Here is a 16,600-nt window from a genome sequence, read left to right on the forward strand (position 1 = left end):
AGTAATGGGCGTTCCCAACCAGCGCCATTTTCTTGCTTTGAGGAGAAAAATCTTACAACAACTAGTAGCACATAATAAAACAAAAAGCACATCCTAACAGATACTTTCTGAAAACATTTTATATAGCTATATAGTTTAATACAAAACATGACATAAAATTACCATTTCAGTGACGAAAGTTCAAAATCTTGAATAACCCAGGAGGTTATCCCTAACAAACATAACATTTGTACAGAACTCAGACTTGTGTTTACACTTAAAAGATATTGATTTTATTATTACTTTTACATATCCATTGCTTCTTTTGACACAACAAAGAGAACATGGAACTTGTTTCTTTGGGTGGTGTATATGTGTGGATTTGGTAACAAAATTTTGGAAAATGACCAGTGGAAATTTCATAGCTGAACATTATATGGATTTTTCCATGGGAATAGGAATGACTAGCCTGTTTCATGACAATCAAACAATGCCATGGTACTGTGTCCCTTAATCACCACAGGAAAGTTAAACACAACAAACACATTCCTAAGTTGTATCACAAAAATCTGTACGTTTGTCTTGTGAGTAAATAGTTTTCAATATTTCGACATTAAGCAGTTATGACATAAAAGAAAAAGATAATTTATAGAGAAAAACACGTAAAAAGAAACATATTGGAACGCTTTCAAGTCTAAATGTACCCTGATAGTACCCTGTACTGAAGTTAGTGATTAAGCTGTCAGGATTTCACCCTGCACACCTGACTTTAAATTAGATTTTTCTGTTGCTTCTTATGATAGGTACATCACACCAGCTTAAGACTCCTTTCTGATGACTCACTCAGTGTCACTTTCTTACAGATATTTAAGTTGCACTTCACTTTCAGTATACAGTACCTATGAAATGGCTCACACCCTTGCACTTAGAATCAACATTTCAATAACATACAGAGAAGACAGAAAGATATAAGCAAGAAAAACAATTATCATGAAGGAGTATTAAAGTGCATGTTAAAGCAGGCCATCTTCTTTAATTTACACCACCTCCTTGCTTGTCAGTACGCAAATTGCACCAATTTTTATTCCTTCCATTCTCACTCACACAATGGTAAGTGGGAGTAAGTTTGTCTAAAGGAGTCTTAGTGAAGACATGAATCACATCTCATATTGGCCCAGAACTTTAGAAGTATAAGGAGGAAATGAAAAAAGTTCTGATAAAAATCAATGCTGAATATTTTAGGAAAATTTTAGCACAGGATACATAGTCATAAAATACTTCACTTTTAAGAAGCTGAAAATCTGAAACCTGTAGGCCTTGGAAAATCTTAGTCTGGTTCTATTAAGGATTCGTAATTTTTGAAAAGTGAAAAACACTATATTTACTTTGTTAAGCCTCTTTCATTAAAAAAGTGCATGAGTATAAAAGTTAGGTACCTGTGATATGAAGCAGAAATACACATAACTTTTAGTCAAAGAATCCTTTCTAGTCATTACCAGACAATATACATTTTCAAATTCACCACTTCAAGTACTGTTCAGTACCACAATTAATTCAAAGTTTGAAAATCTAAATTCACGTGAGAAAAGTAAAATTAAATTACTGAGCTTGAAATCATCAAAGTGAATGACCAATCCATACTCAATTCTATATTTGCCTAATCCATCCATAAGAAGTACAAATTGAGATTTCCTTGCTTTGGATGTGCTGGAATCGCACAAATTTTAATTCCTCTTGGGAACCCTCTTGGGAAAAAAAGTCCCAAACTGGCAGACTATGGATTAGGTGCACTATTACCTGCACCTTTACCTACCTCAGAACACCTCTGTTTTTTTCCCAACATGATTTCCAAAAGGACCGCCTCCGGAAGACGGCATTTCCAGGAGTGACGTTATAGCTTCAGAGACGCTGTTTCGATGGCACTGCAATGTCATTCCCAGAAGTACTACCTTCTGGAGGCGGGTCCTGGTGGGAATGATATCACAGTATGACAAGTATTGTCAGGGTACCTGCAGATAGGCACAGAAACTGGGTAATAAAATGCCTGCACGTCCATAGTTATAACGAAACTGCACTCTTCCGCTAGCTATTCTTACCTTATTTCTTTGGTCTTCTTGAAGACAGGTTTTCCATCATTTTCTTCTCCAATATCAAAAAGGTCTGAATACAGCTCCTTATTTTTGTGGTCAACCTGGAAGAGTGCACACCTATCTGCATTCACCAGGTTTTTTGCATATATCTATAGACAAAAAACAAAACTAGAGTTAACGGTCATGAGTTGGATTATCTCCAGTCATTTACCTGATAAAAATATACACCCCTGTAAAAGTTTTGAGAAGCTGTCCAGTATGGAAATCTTATTGAAGGAGCAATCTTATTATAACACAATTCAGAAGTAAAATCTTGAATTCAATATTTTCTCTGTAAATTTGAGCACGCTCTTCAAGAAATGCAGGAATATCTTCAGAGACTTGAAAGTTTCCCCCCCCAAAAATAGGCTTTCCTGTTTAATTGTTTTTCAAGGCTTTCCAAAATAGTACCTTTCTTCCCTCTATGTTCATACACTATTCACCTTAACCTGATTTTAAATAGATAAGTTAGAACAAGACCTAATGGCAATTTTGCCTTTTTGCCTTCATTGTCAATGCAAACATATTGGTATTTAATATCCAGCAAATACAGACATAACAGAGAATATAGTGTTTGCTTCTAAAAAAACTAAGTGTGCCTGTAAAAAACAATGACCAAATGATCCTTGTGGGTCCCTTCCAAGTGAGAAATATTTTGTGGCACTGTGATTCTGTCATTAGAGGTATCATTGTGGATTACCCTATGCAGAGGGATAGGAAAGGACTGTACCCTCCCCATGTCAGGGACAGTACTTGCACAAGAGCTGAGACTTAGAAATTGTGCATGAACTAACCAAAGCCCAAAGGTACCAGCCACAGCCAGGTACCACAGCACAGCAACAGACTTGCATGGTCTCTATCATACTTTGAACCAACTAGTTTTATCTCAGCAAAAATAACTCCCAGAAGCACTGACTGTCAGAAGAGAATCTTGTCTTGAGAACACAGCAGCTCTTCACTGCTGTGAAGTATTTCTCAGACATACAATAGACTTTCTGAGAAAAAGAGGGAAAAGTGAGACAAAAATCAAATAAGGATCACTGTGTTACGATGCCAATACACAGGCACAAGAACCTTCTCTATCCAAATCAGATAGGTCTTCTGTGTTTCTTATTCGCTCAGAAAGTACAGTAACTTCATGGTAGAGAAGGATCTGAGGTGGATCTCTATCCACTTTTATATATAATATATACCTAGTCATTCAGCTACAGAAAGAGGCTAACAAAATTTTGGTGTGCAATGCATGCAGTTGGTATGTTTTAAGGATTCGTAAGTCTTCCATATGAATCACCTTCCCCAGCCCTTCTCTCTTGTATTCCAAACAAAACAATGTAGATAAACAATGTAGATAAACAAATATTCAGCAGAAAAAAACCCATATGAGATAAAAAATGATTAATTGAGAGACTCTAGTTCTATGCCATAGGAAGAAAACTGCACAGATAACATCTGGCCCAAGTCCATAACTTGGAGGGCCCTCCCATACCAACTGAATCTGTGTTTAGGAAGATTCTGTTGTCTTCTACTCCATTTACTCCATCACAACAGAAAAGTCAGGGAGACTGCAATCTAAGAGGTAAGATTTGTGCATTTTTTCCCCCTCAGAGCATTAAGAAATTTAAAGACCTCAACCACTTGGATTGCTTATTGTTTTGCTCAAAAGAGAGTGAACAGAAACTGCCAAAAGGACAAGGGGTCCAGTAAATGCTTCTATTCAGATACTGTTTCATATTTCTTTGTAAAATCTACAGCAGAGAGTTGATTTTATACAATTAATCTTTTGTGGTTTAATGCGTATGACTCAAGAACTTACCTTGGTCATGACTCATGCTTTTCAAAAATGATTACTTAAACAGTACTAATTGAGAAATAGTTAATGGGATGAGAGAGTTTTACTTCTATAAATCCCTTGCTCAAATCCTGACCAGTGGTTGAAAGAGAATATGAGTACAAAAAGTATGTTCTGCACTGTCAGGGAAGCCAGGGAGCACCGTTTGCATAAGCTGCTTCTAACTACTCAAGCAGAAGGGCAAGAAAATTGGTAAGGCAACTTAAACTTTTACTTCCCTTCCTGGCATTTACATTCAAAAATACCTTTATATCACTAGCTTTGCTCAGAGATTTTTATGAAAATAAAAATGAAAAGAATGGAAAGAAACACATATAATTTTTCTTTAGTATTGCAGGAACAAAATCAAACCATAAGTGCAATCACTAAAGGGCAAAATAGTGAGAAGTTCTCAGTTTCTCGGAAGAAACTGAGCTCTGGTCTTTTCTCACAGTGAGATACAGAATAAGCCACATCGTGATAGAAGGATGCTCCCATAAAATGGCAGTAAATGTACAAACTCATAATTCAGCTAATTGGCTCAAGAAAGAGACAACAGCTACAGCTATAAAGGAAGCTGAGTATGAAACATCACACAGGTTAAAACACAGAATCATGATGCAGCCAAGTGTTGGAAAAGATGATGAAAGAGTAAGCACATTTTACTGCCAATTGTGTTTTCCACCAGATCTCTATTCACAGGGAAGAACAGTGAGGAATATCAATATTTGTTCTCAATGCCATATGTTATGTTGTACCAGTTCTTTTAAATGCTAAGCTATTTTTAAGAGGTTCATTTAAATTGGAAAAGTCAATTTTCATAAATGTCCTATGTGCAGAATTCTTGACTGTGTACTAACTAGAATAACACAAACAGTGCAGAATATTTTCCATTACTAATTCACGTTTCTAAATAAAACCACTTTATTGTTGTTTGCATTCTAACATCACTGTCTTTGAATAGTCTAGCTAAGAATATCACTTTGAAGACTGGGGCATGCATCAGAGCATTGTTGAAAAGTAATTTTTTGAATGTGCAAATTTTAAACAATGGTAATCACAGACCTGATTCAGGTTTACACTTAGGAAAAAGAACTATAGAATGCAATGAATGTGCATAAAGCTAAAAAGCATAATTCACATGTCAAACACTCAAAATGTTATAAACAGCCAGTTCACCCACATTTGTTAACACTATTCAGGAAATAATTCTGAATTCAAAATTGATTTAGAAATTCATAAATTGCTTCTGAACAGTCCTTTAAGTCATTAAATAGTTATTTCAATGGGAAGAACTAACCATTTGGCTTTAGTGGTTTCTATAAAACATTGACTGACTGTCACTCTAGTTATGGGTGTAGTTTTCCAAGGTCTTACACATCTCATTCAACAATTGGAAAAAATATCTAGGAGTAATTTTTAAACTATATCCCCTTGCTACAGACAGTAACTTCTCCAACAGAGTTTTGTAGCATGTAGCAAATTGAATTTAGAAGAAGGGATCAATATAACATACTAAAATAAAAAGAAAACCAGAAGCCTTTCTGTTACAATTTTCAAACTTTCGCAGAACACAATAGTAACCACTTAGTTCAGACACAGTGCTGTTTCATTCCTGATGAAAGCTGTGAACAGAAGTTGTTGCAAAAACGAGAAATCAAGCCATCCTTTACCACATTTTCTGTATAGACATGTTTACACTGTTTGTATTATGTGTTCACTACAAACAGCTCGTATATTTCAACGACATAATGTCTTCAATGAAAGGAGAACGAAGGACTTTACTACCTACAACTAATAAACTTAGAGGTGAAAAAGACAACTTACCATTATATGTTCAAGTAGAGAATCTATTGCAACTATATTATCAAAATATGTTCTGCAGAGAAAGAGAAGTCAGTAAACATTGGCATTTAGTCAAACACTTCTCAAATTATTCCAGGGGCTCTTGTTTAACTACAGCTTAACATGGAGCCAGAAAAGGTGAGGACAAACCACTGCACCTTGCAAATCACTGACTGGCTTGCTACAGCACAAGGGAATTAAGAAATGGTCCTAGCTCTGTTCACTTGAGCCATTATTCTACAGAATCGAGAATATGCTTTATTATACATAGAATTTGCTCTGTAGAAAATGGAAAAGACTACCAAATATTGCCTGCTGTGAACTGAATAGGCTCCTGCTGAGCAATACCAAGAATGCATCAAAATGCTTTGGCACCTCTAACACACTGAAAATTTTAAAAGTAGAAGAGAAAAGGAAAAGAAAAGTAGAAAACAATGACAAAAAATTTCTTTTAAAATACCAAAAATTGGCTAACTCCATGTAATATTATCTAATCCTTAACTCTAGTTAAAAGGCAACTATTTAAGAAACTCTTCGTGAGTTTTCTCGATGAACAACAGTTGAAGAAAGGGAATGATCTTAAAAAATAAAAAAGTTTTTTGAAAAAAATCTCAGTTTCACAGCAAAGTGGTAACTGTTCAAGGACAGTCAAGAACATTGAAAGATAAAGGTCAAACTTATTAGTAAAAGAAGTCTAAGTCTTCCACAAGCCAAGTATTAATAACCCTCGGATTACAATGTTCCCAGCAGACAAAAGGCATTGTCCCGTGGCCTTGAATATATACACAGCTCAGTTCTGTTTGGGTCTAGTGGAAAGGAGATACAAAATACACTGGTCTGACATTGTCAGGGGCATGAAGAGGTGGAGCACTGAATACTCTGCCCTTTCTAAAATGTTACAGAACATGTCCCAGTGACATTGCACAGTAACCATTTCCTCACTGAAAAGGAAATTCTCCTTCCATGTTAGAAAAGATACAGACCACTTCCAAGAGGAATCTAATTATTTTCTTGCTGATACAAGTCTGTGCCTATATGAAGTTCATGAAGATATTATTAAATGATATCCCAGTTTTGTGTCTTAAAATACAAACTTTCTTCTGTAATTGAAACTAAAAACTCTAGGAAATTATAATACTAGCTAAGAATTATTCTCTTACAGAAAGGCATAATAAATATTTGCACTACTTACTACTTATTATCTTAAAAACTTAAAACAATTACAAAATTCTTTAAAACAATCTCAATACTATGCTAGTTCAAGAAAAAAAAATTGCCACTTCATAAATCTGGACAGATTAATATAGTTTTTGGTAAACTAGTTCAGTATGGATGTTAGCAACATAAAAGCACTCTGGAAAGGAATATAATGGTGCAAGACTTGGTAAGAATGCCCTTTGGGAGACTTGCTCTGAATCATGTTGAAATAAAAAAAAAAGTCATCCTGAGGAAAAGTCTGGAGAAACATCTGGATACAACCAGCTTCCCTCCTTGCAAGGGGCAGACTCCTCCCTGTAGTTTATTACTCACCCTTCCAGCTGGGTCAGCTTGGCTGCCTACATTCCTGAGCAATGGCATAGGAATCTGGGATATCCTCTAATCTCATCAGCTTGAGAACTGTTCATCAAGACCCACACAAGCGTTTGCAGCAAAAATACAAGACATCTCATTTTTCCACAGTATCATCACTACTTTGTGATGCACTTTCAAATTTTTCCTCCAACTAGTTTCATAAAACACTGTTAAGCACTCCAGATCAATTTACCAGAAGTACAGCTCTGGTTTATCTTTTAATTTATTGGTTATCTTTGTCTTTAAAGATTCTTACAGCAGTGACAAACAAAAAGAGATGAAGGAAGAGCAGATCACCTAAGACACTTAACTGATTTTGCAAGTGTAAGCTCAAGCTTTCACACTCTTTCTGTGCTTTCAAATTAACATTGCCTTATAGTGACAAGAAATTAAAAACAAACATATTACATGCAATAAAAGTCTTTGAAAATTAAAAGAGATCCTTCAGAAAATGAACAGGAACCATGTGGCAACCATGATTCTTAAAGGATTTAACTCTGAAATCCATATTTTTAAGAATACATGCACTCATATTCAAAAAGTTGTTGGGAAAAAAGGGGAAGCTGAAGCTTACTAAATAACCTGCTGTAAAGTCCTTTCAAACCTTCTAAAATTGCCATGAGACACCAAGCCTATTTTTCACTACTAAAAAGATGGCCACATTTAACTCTGACAGAAGAGGTGGGAAAAAAAAGAGGAAAAAAACCCCATGCAAATACCACAAGAATAAATAAATTCTGTGAGGTATAAATGAATGTGACGTTTTCATCTGCACCACCACCACAAAAAAAATTATGAATGGGATACACCACTTATTCTTCCACACATCCCACTTGTTCTTGTCCCTGTGCTGAAGTTTGCCCACGCTCTCAAGTGTGCCTTTGCACCTGCTTGTGAGCCACAGTGAGTGCTTCCACTACTGCTACTGAGTGAACACAGGTAGATTGGAAGAGCCAGGTTAGAAAAGCTCATCAAAAAATCATGAAATTATCTTGCACATCACACTTACTTCGATACATCAAGCAAGAAGTCATTCAGTTCAGTCTGCTTGGCAAGGCCCCGGCACACCTGGAAGCACAGATCATAGAACCATTTGCTCCAGAACACTGATGCCACAGGGAAACTCAAGTCCCATCCCTTTAATTTGTATGAAAAAAAACACCAGTACTTGTGTGTGTGTGTACATACGTGTGTATATATATATATATACACACACACACATATCTGCTACAGCACGGTATAAAATTAAAGCTGAATTTGTGTGCTGGGTTTCAATCTTAGCTATCTAGCTGCTGAGCTAAAACTGTGAAACACAAGTAAAATCTTTCCTAAGACTCACTTAAATCTGTTGGTTTTTACACTTGTTCATGCTGTCTCAAAGGCTGTCACTGACTGTGATTATGGAATGAACATTTCCTTATCCAGACCCTCAGATCTTCTGAGAATGTCAAATATTTTGTTTCCCTTCTCCCTTACCACATTTTTGCCACTTTTTCCAGGCTGCAAAGTAGCATATAGACACAACTGTAGTCTGACATCAGACAAGTTTAACTAAGCTAAGCAGCAGATGATACATGCTCAACTCAGGGAGAAATCAGCATGAATATGAATACAGAAAATAGTATGCATACTTCTTTTTAGAATCAAAATGTTAGATGAAGCAAAGCTTTCAACTTCTATTTGTACTTGACATATTTGCATACTCAGTATCTGAAACACAATTGTACATCTGTATATTACTAGAGCAAGCACTGAGGCCAAAAGTAAAAAAACCTCTACTGCTTGTACATTTTACACTCACACAAGTATCACTTTGAATTAGTAATATCTTTCATCTGTGTAGTAGATACAAAATGCCAGGTCAAAACTCTTACATTCTTCTCTCGCAAAAAAACTTGGGAAGAGCAAGCCCTCTGCTTAGAAGAATGAAGAGAAATAAAAATGGACAAGCTTGAACTTAAATTTCCCTGTTGTGTTTTGTTAGATGTGAAAGACTTCTGAATCAAGGAGAGAGCAATTCCTACACAGGTGAAGCTACAACTGCATGCAATTGCAATTCTACTAGTGTACAATAGCCTGTGCCAGCTAATTCTGCCTAGATGGCAATGACCACCCCAAAGTCAGTGACTTCCAGCACAGAAGCAGAAAAGATTAGAGACTACAAGAGAAAAGTAGGAAGCTTTCTGCATGTCTTCTGACAAGTGTGTGAAAGACACCTTGAAAAAAAGAATGTCATGAATTTCCTCCTGGGAGTTGACAGAAGAATCTATTTTAGCATCTTCTCTGAGTTGATGGAATATGTTTAGTTTCAGTGTTACCATCCTCTGCTAGCTGAAGTAACAAAAGCTATTAGCAAAGCTGCCGGGGTTTGCTAGAGCAGCTTGACACTGAAGCTCCATTAGGCACCCAGCTAGGGACAGCATGAAGCATCCTTAGTGGCAGTAGTTACAGGACCTCGAAGCAGCTAGTGAGGATGGCTTAAAATAGGCTTTGCTAGCAACACTTCATCATTTCAAACTGAATACCAAAGCAGGAGGAAAGCAACCAGTTAGCCTAGCAGTTGACTTTCTACAAGAAAAAGAAAACAAAACAATCCTGCAAAGTTGTTGTGATAAATCTGCTTTAATCATTATTTATCTAGTTTGTTCAAATGTCTTTCCTTTAGTACAAATATAGTTTGTTATTTGATCCATGATTGCAAGTGAGGAAAAACTAGTTCAACAAACACCAAAAATATTAGCATGTTTTTCCAGGTTCAAGGAATGGGCTCTAAGCAATGCTTTAGCAATGACCTCCAGTTAAATCTGATCACTGTCCATGCTCCTACTAAATACATTCTGGAAGACAAGATACAGAATAAAAAAAATGAAAAACCACTCACACTTACTTGTACTTGATGTATTGCTACTGAAGCCCATGCAAGATTTGCTGTTGCAACCTGCAATAAAAGAGAAGAAATTCTCTCTGAAGAAACCTTGAAAACTGCACCTCAGTGACATGCATCTTTTCTCTATCTACCAGCTAAGCAAACTGCCTGAGCTGTTTTAGACAATCAGGCAGTAACAATTTAAGGGAAGATGGTTATTTTGCCAAAGTCTCAATGTACTTCCAAGTGTTTCAGTTTTAGACGTTACCAATGGTTTTCAGAAGCAGCCATGAGCTCAAAAATACAACATCAAAACAAACATCTCACAAGCCGAGGGCTTTAAAAATTATACTGTTGAAAGGCATCTGCCATAGAAATAAAATCTGCCTTAACAGCTTTCTGGGGCTGTATCTCTTCAGCAATAGCTACTTCCAGCTGTAAACAGGCACTGTTTCTCTCATTACTGTTTTGGTGGCAGAAGAACCAGACCTGATCCCTCAGTTCAAGTGTTTTAAGTATGACAGTTTCCAGGCAACATTTCAAACAAATGTCATGCAAACTGCAGCTAACTATGATGTGCTACCATGCATAATCTCCTGTCCTTGAAGCACAGGAGCTTTAAAGGAACACAGGGAACAGAAGCTCAAAAGGTCAGCTTTTGCACGCCCTCCGAAGGTATTTTTTTATTTTATATTTTTAAACAGAACACTTTGCACACATTTCATAAAAATTGCTAATGGCATCCAAAGGCTTTCTGAAACCTGAAAATGAAAAGAATGCTTTAGAAAACTCAGAAAGTGACCTTAAAATATTTTTAATTTACTAATAAAATACTTTCATTCAGCAGCCAGTCTTTTCCAAGTAGAATATTCATGAACTTTAGCTATAGAAGCTATTTCATAAAACATAAAACATTCGTATTTTCATTAAAAAATGCATGTCTGAGACTTATCTGAATTGTAGCTTGATTAATGTAACAGGACAATTTAAAAAATTAAATACATTGTGTGTAGGCTGCAGAATTAATGAAGCCTGGTTTTGTATGAATGCCTGTTCTTTGTTCTCTGAACAAGGACAGTGGCACCACCACACTAATCCAGTTCCCTACCTTGACCTCTGTCTACTGGTGAAAAAATACAAGGTGTGACAACAAGCTCAAGTGGCACTGACTACAGAACTAATATACAGATGTAAACATCAGATGAATGCCAGAGTACTTAGCTTACTGATAAACAAAATATACACTTGACAAATACTGCTGCTGTTTTCCTTCTTTGGGAGAACTAGTTTTAGTATCTCTTGCCTGAATATCTTCTGTCCTTTTCACACAAATAATTCCTGTTCATTACAGCTAAACAGCACCATGGTGGATCTCATACCTTTCAAGACAACACACCTGGCTAGAACTCACTCCATTTTGTCCTGTGTGTTCAGACTCCCTTCTCTAGGGGATGGCACAGAGAAGAAATTCGTCTTTACATCAGAGACAAGTTAATGAGGCATAACAGGGATCCTAACCTTGACATGAGAGCAAAGACGCACTTTGAACACCTTTAGTATATCAACAGCCTTTGCAACACCTGCTCAGTTTTCAAATCTATTTGTATTTGGCTAACAGCTCCTAACTTCAGATTGACAAACGGGCATGTATGGACAACACAACTACAGAGGACTTGTATGAACAGAGTAATGCATGCAGAACAGTCATGGAAAGGGGAAAATGAGTATGAATGAGAATATCTGGATAAGGAAGCATCAGAAGTTAAAAAAAGCAGAGGAGAGCTTTATGAGCATCACCTAGACTGGCAGGTCATCCAGGTACCAGCACTTCTATACACACTTTCTAAAGGCATCTAAGTCAGGAGACAAAGGACAGTGATCCTGACAACTCACAGAGATGGGACAGGCTAGAGAGAGACAAAGCTATCAGCTGCTAAAAGCTACAGAAAAGCCTGACCCAAAACCAGCACATGGTTGTCAACCTAGAAAGAAACCAGGAGACCACAAAGACTCAGCAGACAGCATGCCTTGTCCTTCTGTTGCAAGGAATTCTGGAGGCACCACCTGGATACCTGGAACTGGAAATACCACCTAGACAGACTCATCTTGGTGCTGGAGCACGTGCGGCAGTAAAAACGTGGATGCAAAGATCAAGAAACCTCTTTTGCTTCACTTTTGATTTAAAGTAAAATCTCTTTTCCCTCCTGCAATACTCAGCACTGAGACTCGATAAACTGTTGCTGTAACATTGCAACACTGTTTTACGATGGGTCTCATTACTTTTGAAGCTACACCAAAGAGTAAACTAAAATATTTTTTTAAATCTTACCATAATGTAAAACAAAGCTGCACGGGAAAGTTAAGATTGAGACTCAGATAACTGATCATTGTGATTTTGGGCTTTGCTGTTTGATTTACACTTACATTTCATTTACCTGCCCTGCGTTAACTTCTCAAACAACTCTGTATTGAGTTCATAATCAATACGGAAACTTTGAATCTGTTTATCCACAAAATAACACAACATAAAATTCTTGTAATTGTATGTTTTATCTCCTCTGACTGAAAATTCAAATCACCACCTATTTGCTTTTTAATAATAACAAAATCCAGCATGAAAAAGATATAAACTCACGAAAAGAGCAAGAGGAGGAAGTTTGGAGTGGGGAGAGGGATGGGAGTGAAGTCCTGACCATGGTGGGGGAATGGGCAAAGGCTGCACAGGAGCTCACCTCTTGGTGACTGTGGTGGAAAGCTTCTTTGCCCCAGTGACGGTAAAGCTCCAGGATACCAATCAGGTCGCCAATCGCTGTGACAATTGGCAGACACAGAACAGATTGGATACGGGTCCCCGACTCCAGTCCAGTACCTTTGGGAAATCGCTCATCCTAGAAAATGCAAACATAATCTGATAAAATGTGATATCTGATAAAGCATTAACAGCAAAGACGTACTGATGTTTTCCTCCTCCTCCTGTCTGAGCAAATCTGCAGGAAATCACAAAAGTCACAAAAACTCATCTCTCAGCATAACTTCTACACAGTAGTAAGACAGCAACTAAAAAAATTAATTTTGAAGTCTCAGCATTAATTTACATACACAGATAACTTTATTGATGTAAGGTCTGAATTAGCTGTGATATTACACCCAGATTTGAGTTTGTTTATATAATGCTTTTTTCTCTATTCGTACAGGCAGAAGAAACGGCACATTATTGCCAATGCCAGTTCAGATTAAATAAAAATCCAAACAAGGAATACTACCACTCCAACATCCTTCCCTCCAAAAAACACTAAAGAATTTGTAATGACGAAGTGGACTGCCCAGATCTCAGTATTAAAAATAGACAACAGTGCTTGCAAGAAAACAAAAAATGAAACTTGAGGCTATGGCTTTCAGTTATACAGTTATAATCCTCAACCAACTCTTGAGGAGGAAAATGCATTCCCAAAAAATTACACATGAGAGTAAGCATCTTCCTCCTTTTCTAACGCATCCTGAACAAACTGGCGCAAAAGATACAGAAACAAATGTTCAAATAACCCTACCAGCTTCTATGTAAGGCCCAAATACATAACTTTCAATCTTCATAGAGCATGTTCAAGGCTTTATGGCTTCACTTCCCCATGTAGGAAAACTCAGGCAGGCCTAAGAAAGCACCTGGATGTCAGAGTCAGTGAGGCAGTCACTGCCCAGTGTGCAAGACCCACTGCCCTGCACATCAGTCCTTCAGTACCTGATTCACAGCTTCCCTGCAGGCTGTGCTTAGGCAAGAAAGACACCCCTTCAAGGCTGATCAAAATCTCTCACTTCTCAAAGAAAACAGCAAGTAATCTCTACCTTAATTACTAAGATGACAATCAATTTGAACAAATGACAGACAAAAGAGAGTGGGAAGCACTTTGAAACACGAGCCTTCTGCTTTCTCTTTTTAGTTCTGTCCTCCCACAAAAAAAGGGCTGGCAAGTCTACCTTCATGCGCTTCCCTTTTGCTGTTGAGAAGCTTCTAAAATCACACAAAGGCATACCGTCTCACCAAAATGAATCTTGCTGTTTGGTCAATGAATCACAAATATTACACCAAGAAAAAATTTCAAAACTCCTCCTCACTAACCCCATCATTTTAGTAAGAATATAAAATCAAAATACAGAACTCTTGTATGTAAGAATATAATGATATTAATTGGAAATTACCAGTAAAATTTAAACCTTTTAACTGAAAAAACATACAAACACATGAAATCTAAATAGTCCAGAGAGTGGAGAAAGCACTGACTATTACTACAGGGAAAGCAGTTTCTGCCTTTCAGTTTTGTGACTCTGTTTAAGTGTACTCACATGAGGCATTTGGTATTTGTTTATAGGCCACGTCTGCTGCCCTAAGGTCATATATTTTTTAAAAAAATTTTGTTAAAAGTAGAGGCAGCAATGTTCCTTTTTTTTTTGGTCACAGTATCTAACAATTGTTATTCTGGGAAGAACTTGAAAAGATAGGGAACATTGAAGAGAGAAGAAAATGTAAACTTCCTTGGTGTTCTCAAAACCAACTAATCATAAAGTGCTTACTCAAAGTACAGTTTGAAAATCAATTTCATAAAATTGTATAAATGCAACTAATGGATGAAGTGTTTAAAAAAAATTAAAAAGGACCTACATATAGAGTGTCAAGAATTATCAGAATGTCACCTCAGGAACTTCCAACTCCTGTTACACAAAAAAGGGTTGAATTTTGATATCAGTTACATTACTGCACTTTTCATGTAGATCTACTGATACTATCAGTATTTTAGCTTTACATTAGAATATGCAGAGATAAAAATCCTGCCTAATAATCAGAATTCTAACTGACATTCTTGTCAGTGTCAGCCCTGTATTAAAATTAAATCAAATTTGATCGACTACATGAAAGTCTTCTTGTTTGGGGTTAATATTTCAAGACCAAGAAGACAGGAGTTTTGATTGGTTGTTTTTTCCTATTGACGTAGTTCCATCATGTCCTTTACCTGACAACCAAAAAAAAAGGTAAAATAACCCAAAGTCAAAAAAACCTCAAACCTGTAAAACTAGAAATAAATGAAGTATTCTGAAATTATTCCATCAGCTAATCCAAACTCAGATTTACTTTCCTGGTATCGGGACAGATGTAAATTCTATAATTAAATGTTCATCTCAATAAACATTTCAGCATCAACACATTCATTCTAAGAGCATGCTGCAATATCTCATTAAGAAAATAAAGCTTTTTACCCCCAGAATATCTTCTACTAACAACGTTTTTCTGGATCTGGCTACATAAGCAGATACAGTAGTGCCATGTGCAATGGGTCCTGCAGGAATGAGTCGTGGGTGTCCTTCTTTAGCTCCTGGTGGTGTGAATACACACAGACTCTGGTTAGAAAGAAAAAAAAAGAGAGGAAAAAAAGGGAAGACAAGCAATTAGAAAGCATGATTACTTTTACAGTTATGTACAATAAAGTAGATAATGTAGAGAAATACAGCTTTTGACAATGAAAAGTAGTTGAATAAACTCTGCTTAATTCTTCTGAAATCTTAGAAAACCCCACTCTAAAGTCATCCAGGGAACTCCAGCACAACTCCTGGGGAGCACAGTGGATAACTTAAGTCACTTGTTATTTGTATCAGGGTAGGATTGCATTTACTTTGAACACATAATATACAGCATACAAGGCTCACTCAAGATAACATTACCTTGTAAGAAAAACATTATCTTAATTTAAGAAAAACATTATCTTAATTTTTTTACCTATGACACACTCATTTACTGCAATAGAAAATACTCAAAAAGTAGAGATGATATTTAAACTTCTTTTTATATACACCAGAGATAGATGACAATGCCACACCACAATGTATTACTAACACTCCTCTTAAGAATGGCCACAGGTTGTGCTGCTGATTAATTTCACCCTCAGAATTTGCTTTCATTAGGGCTGCAATCAGACAGGAGCTGTTTTCTAGCATGGATTATTACAGGTAAAATTTGCATACAAAAATTCAGCACCTACTATCAGCTGTAGAAAATGAAGTGATGATATAAGATGCATCCTCTCATAATTCTCCCTTCTTTACAAACATGCATGGTCTGTAATAAAGCACTAGTACTAAACAATTCCAAAAAAAAAAACAACCCCACTGAAATGTTCAGAAGCTTAAGAGATGCAATGTAATGCACCATAAGAAGGTACTCCTGACGTGATGAAGATTCCTTAGCTGTAATGAATTAGCAGCATGTTGGAAGGAGAATGTTGGGACTTTATGCTGAGGGGAAAAAATGGTCACTTAAAAGTATGAAATTCATAGCCAAAACAAGATTGAAGTCTGCCCAAGAAGAATCAGTAGTCCAACCAATAGGGTATTTAG

At 36.6% G+C, this 16,600-nt stretch overlaps 1 protein-coding gene across 3 annotated transcripts in view; it reads right to left on the reverse strand.

Moving 5' to 3' along the window:
* Positions 1 to 16,600, reverse strand: part of PDE10A (phosphodiesterase 10A) — a 343,886-nt gene that overhangs the window by 27,322 nt on the left and 299,964 nt on the right. For all 3 annotated transcript variants that reach the window (XM_058019880.1, XM_058019879.1, XM_058019878.1), the window contains 6 exons: positions 15,467 to 15,607; positions 12,952 to 13,107; positions 10,241 to 10,291; positions 8,363 to 8,421; positions 5,764 to 5,815; positions 2,076 to 2,218 (listed from right to left, as the gene is read on the reverse strand). In XM_058019880.1, the coding sequence (XP_057875863.1) occupies positions 2,076 to 2,218; positions 5,764 to 5,815; positions 8,363 to 8,421; positions 10,241 to 10,291; positions 12,952 to 13,107; positions 15,467 to 15,607 (602 nt within the window). The remainder of the gene's footprint in view (positions 1 to 2,075; positions 2,219 to 5,763; positions 5,816 to 8,362; positions 8,422 to 10,240; positions 10,292 to 12,951; positions 13,108 to 15,466; positions 15,608 to 16,600) is intronic.

The sequence above is a fragment of the Melospiza georgiana genome, chromosome 3, assembly GCF_028018845.1.
Source record: "Melospiza georgiana isolate bMelGeo1 chromosome 3, bMelGeo1.pri, whole genome shotgun sequence".
Taxonomy (NCBI): Eukaryota; Metazoa; Chordata; class Aves; order Passeriformes; family Passerellidae; genus Melospiza; species Melospiza georgiana.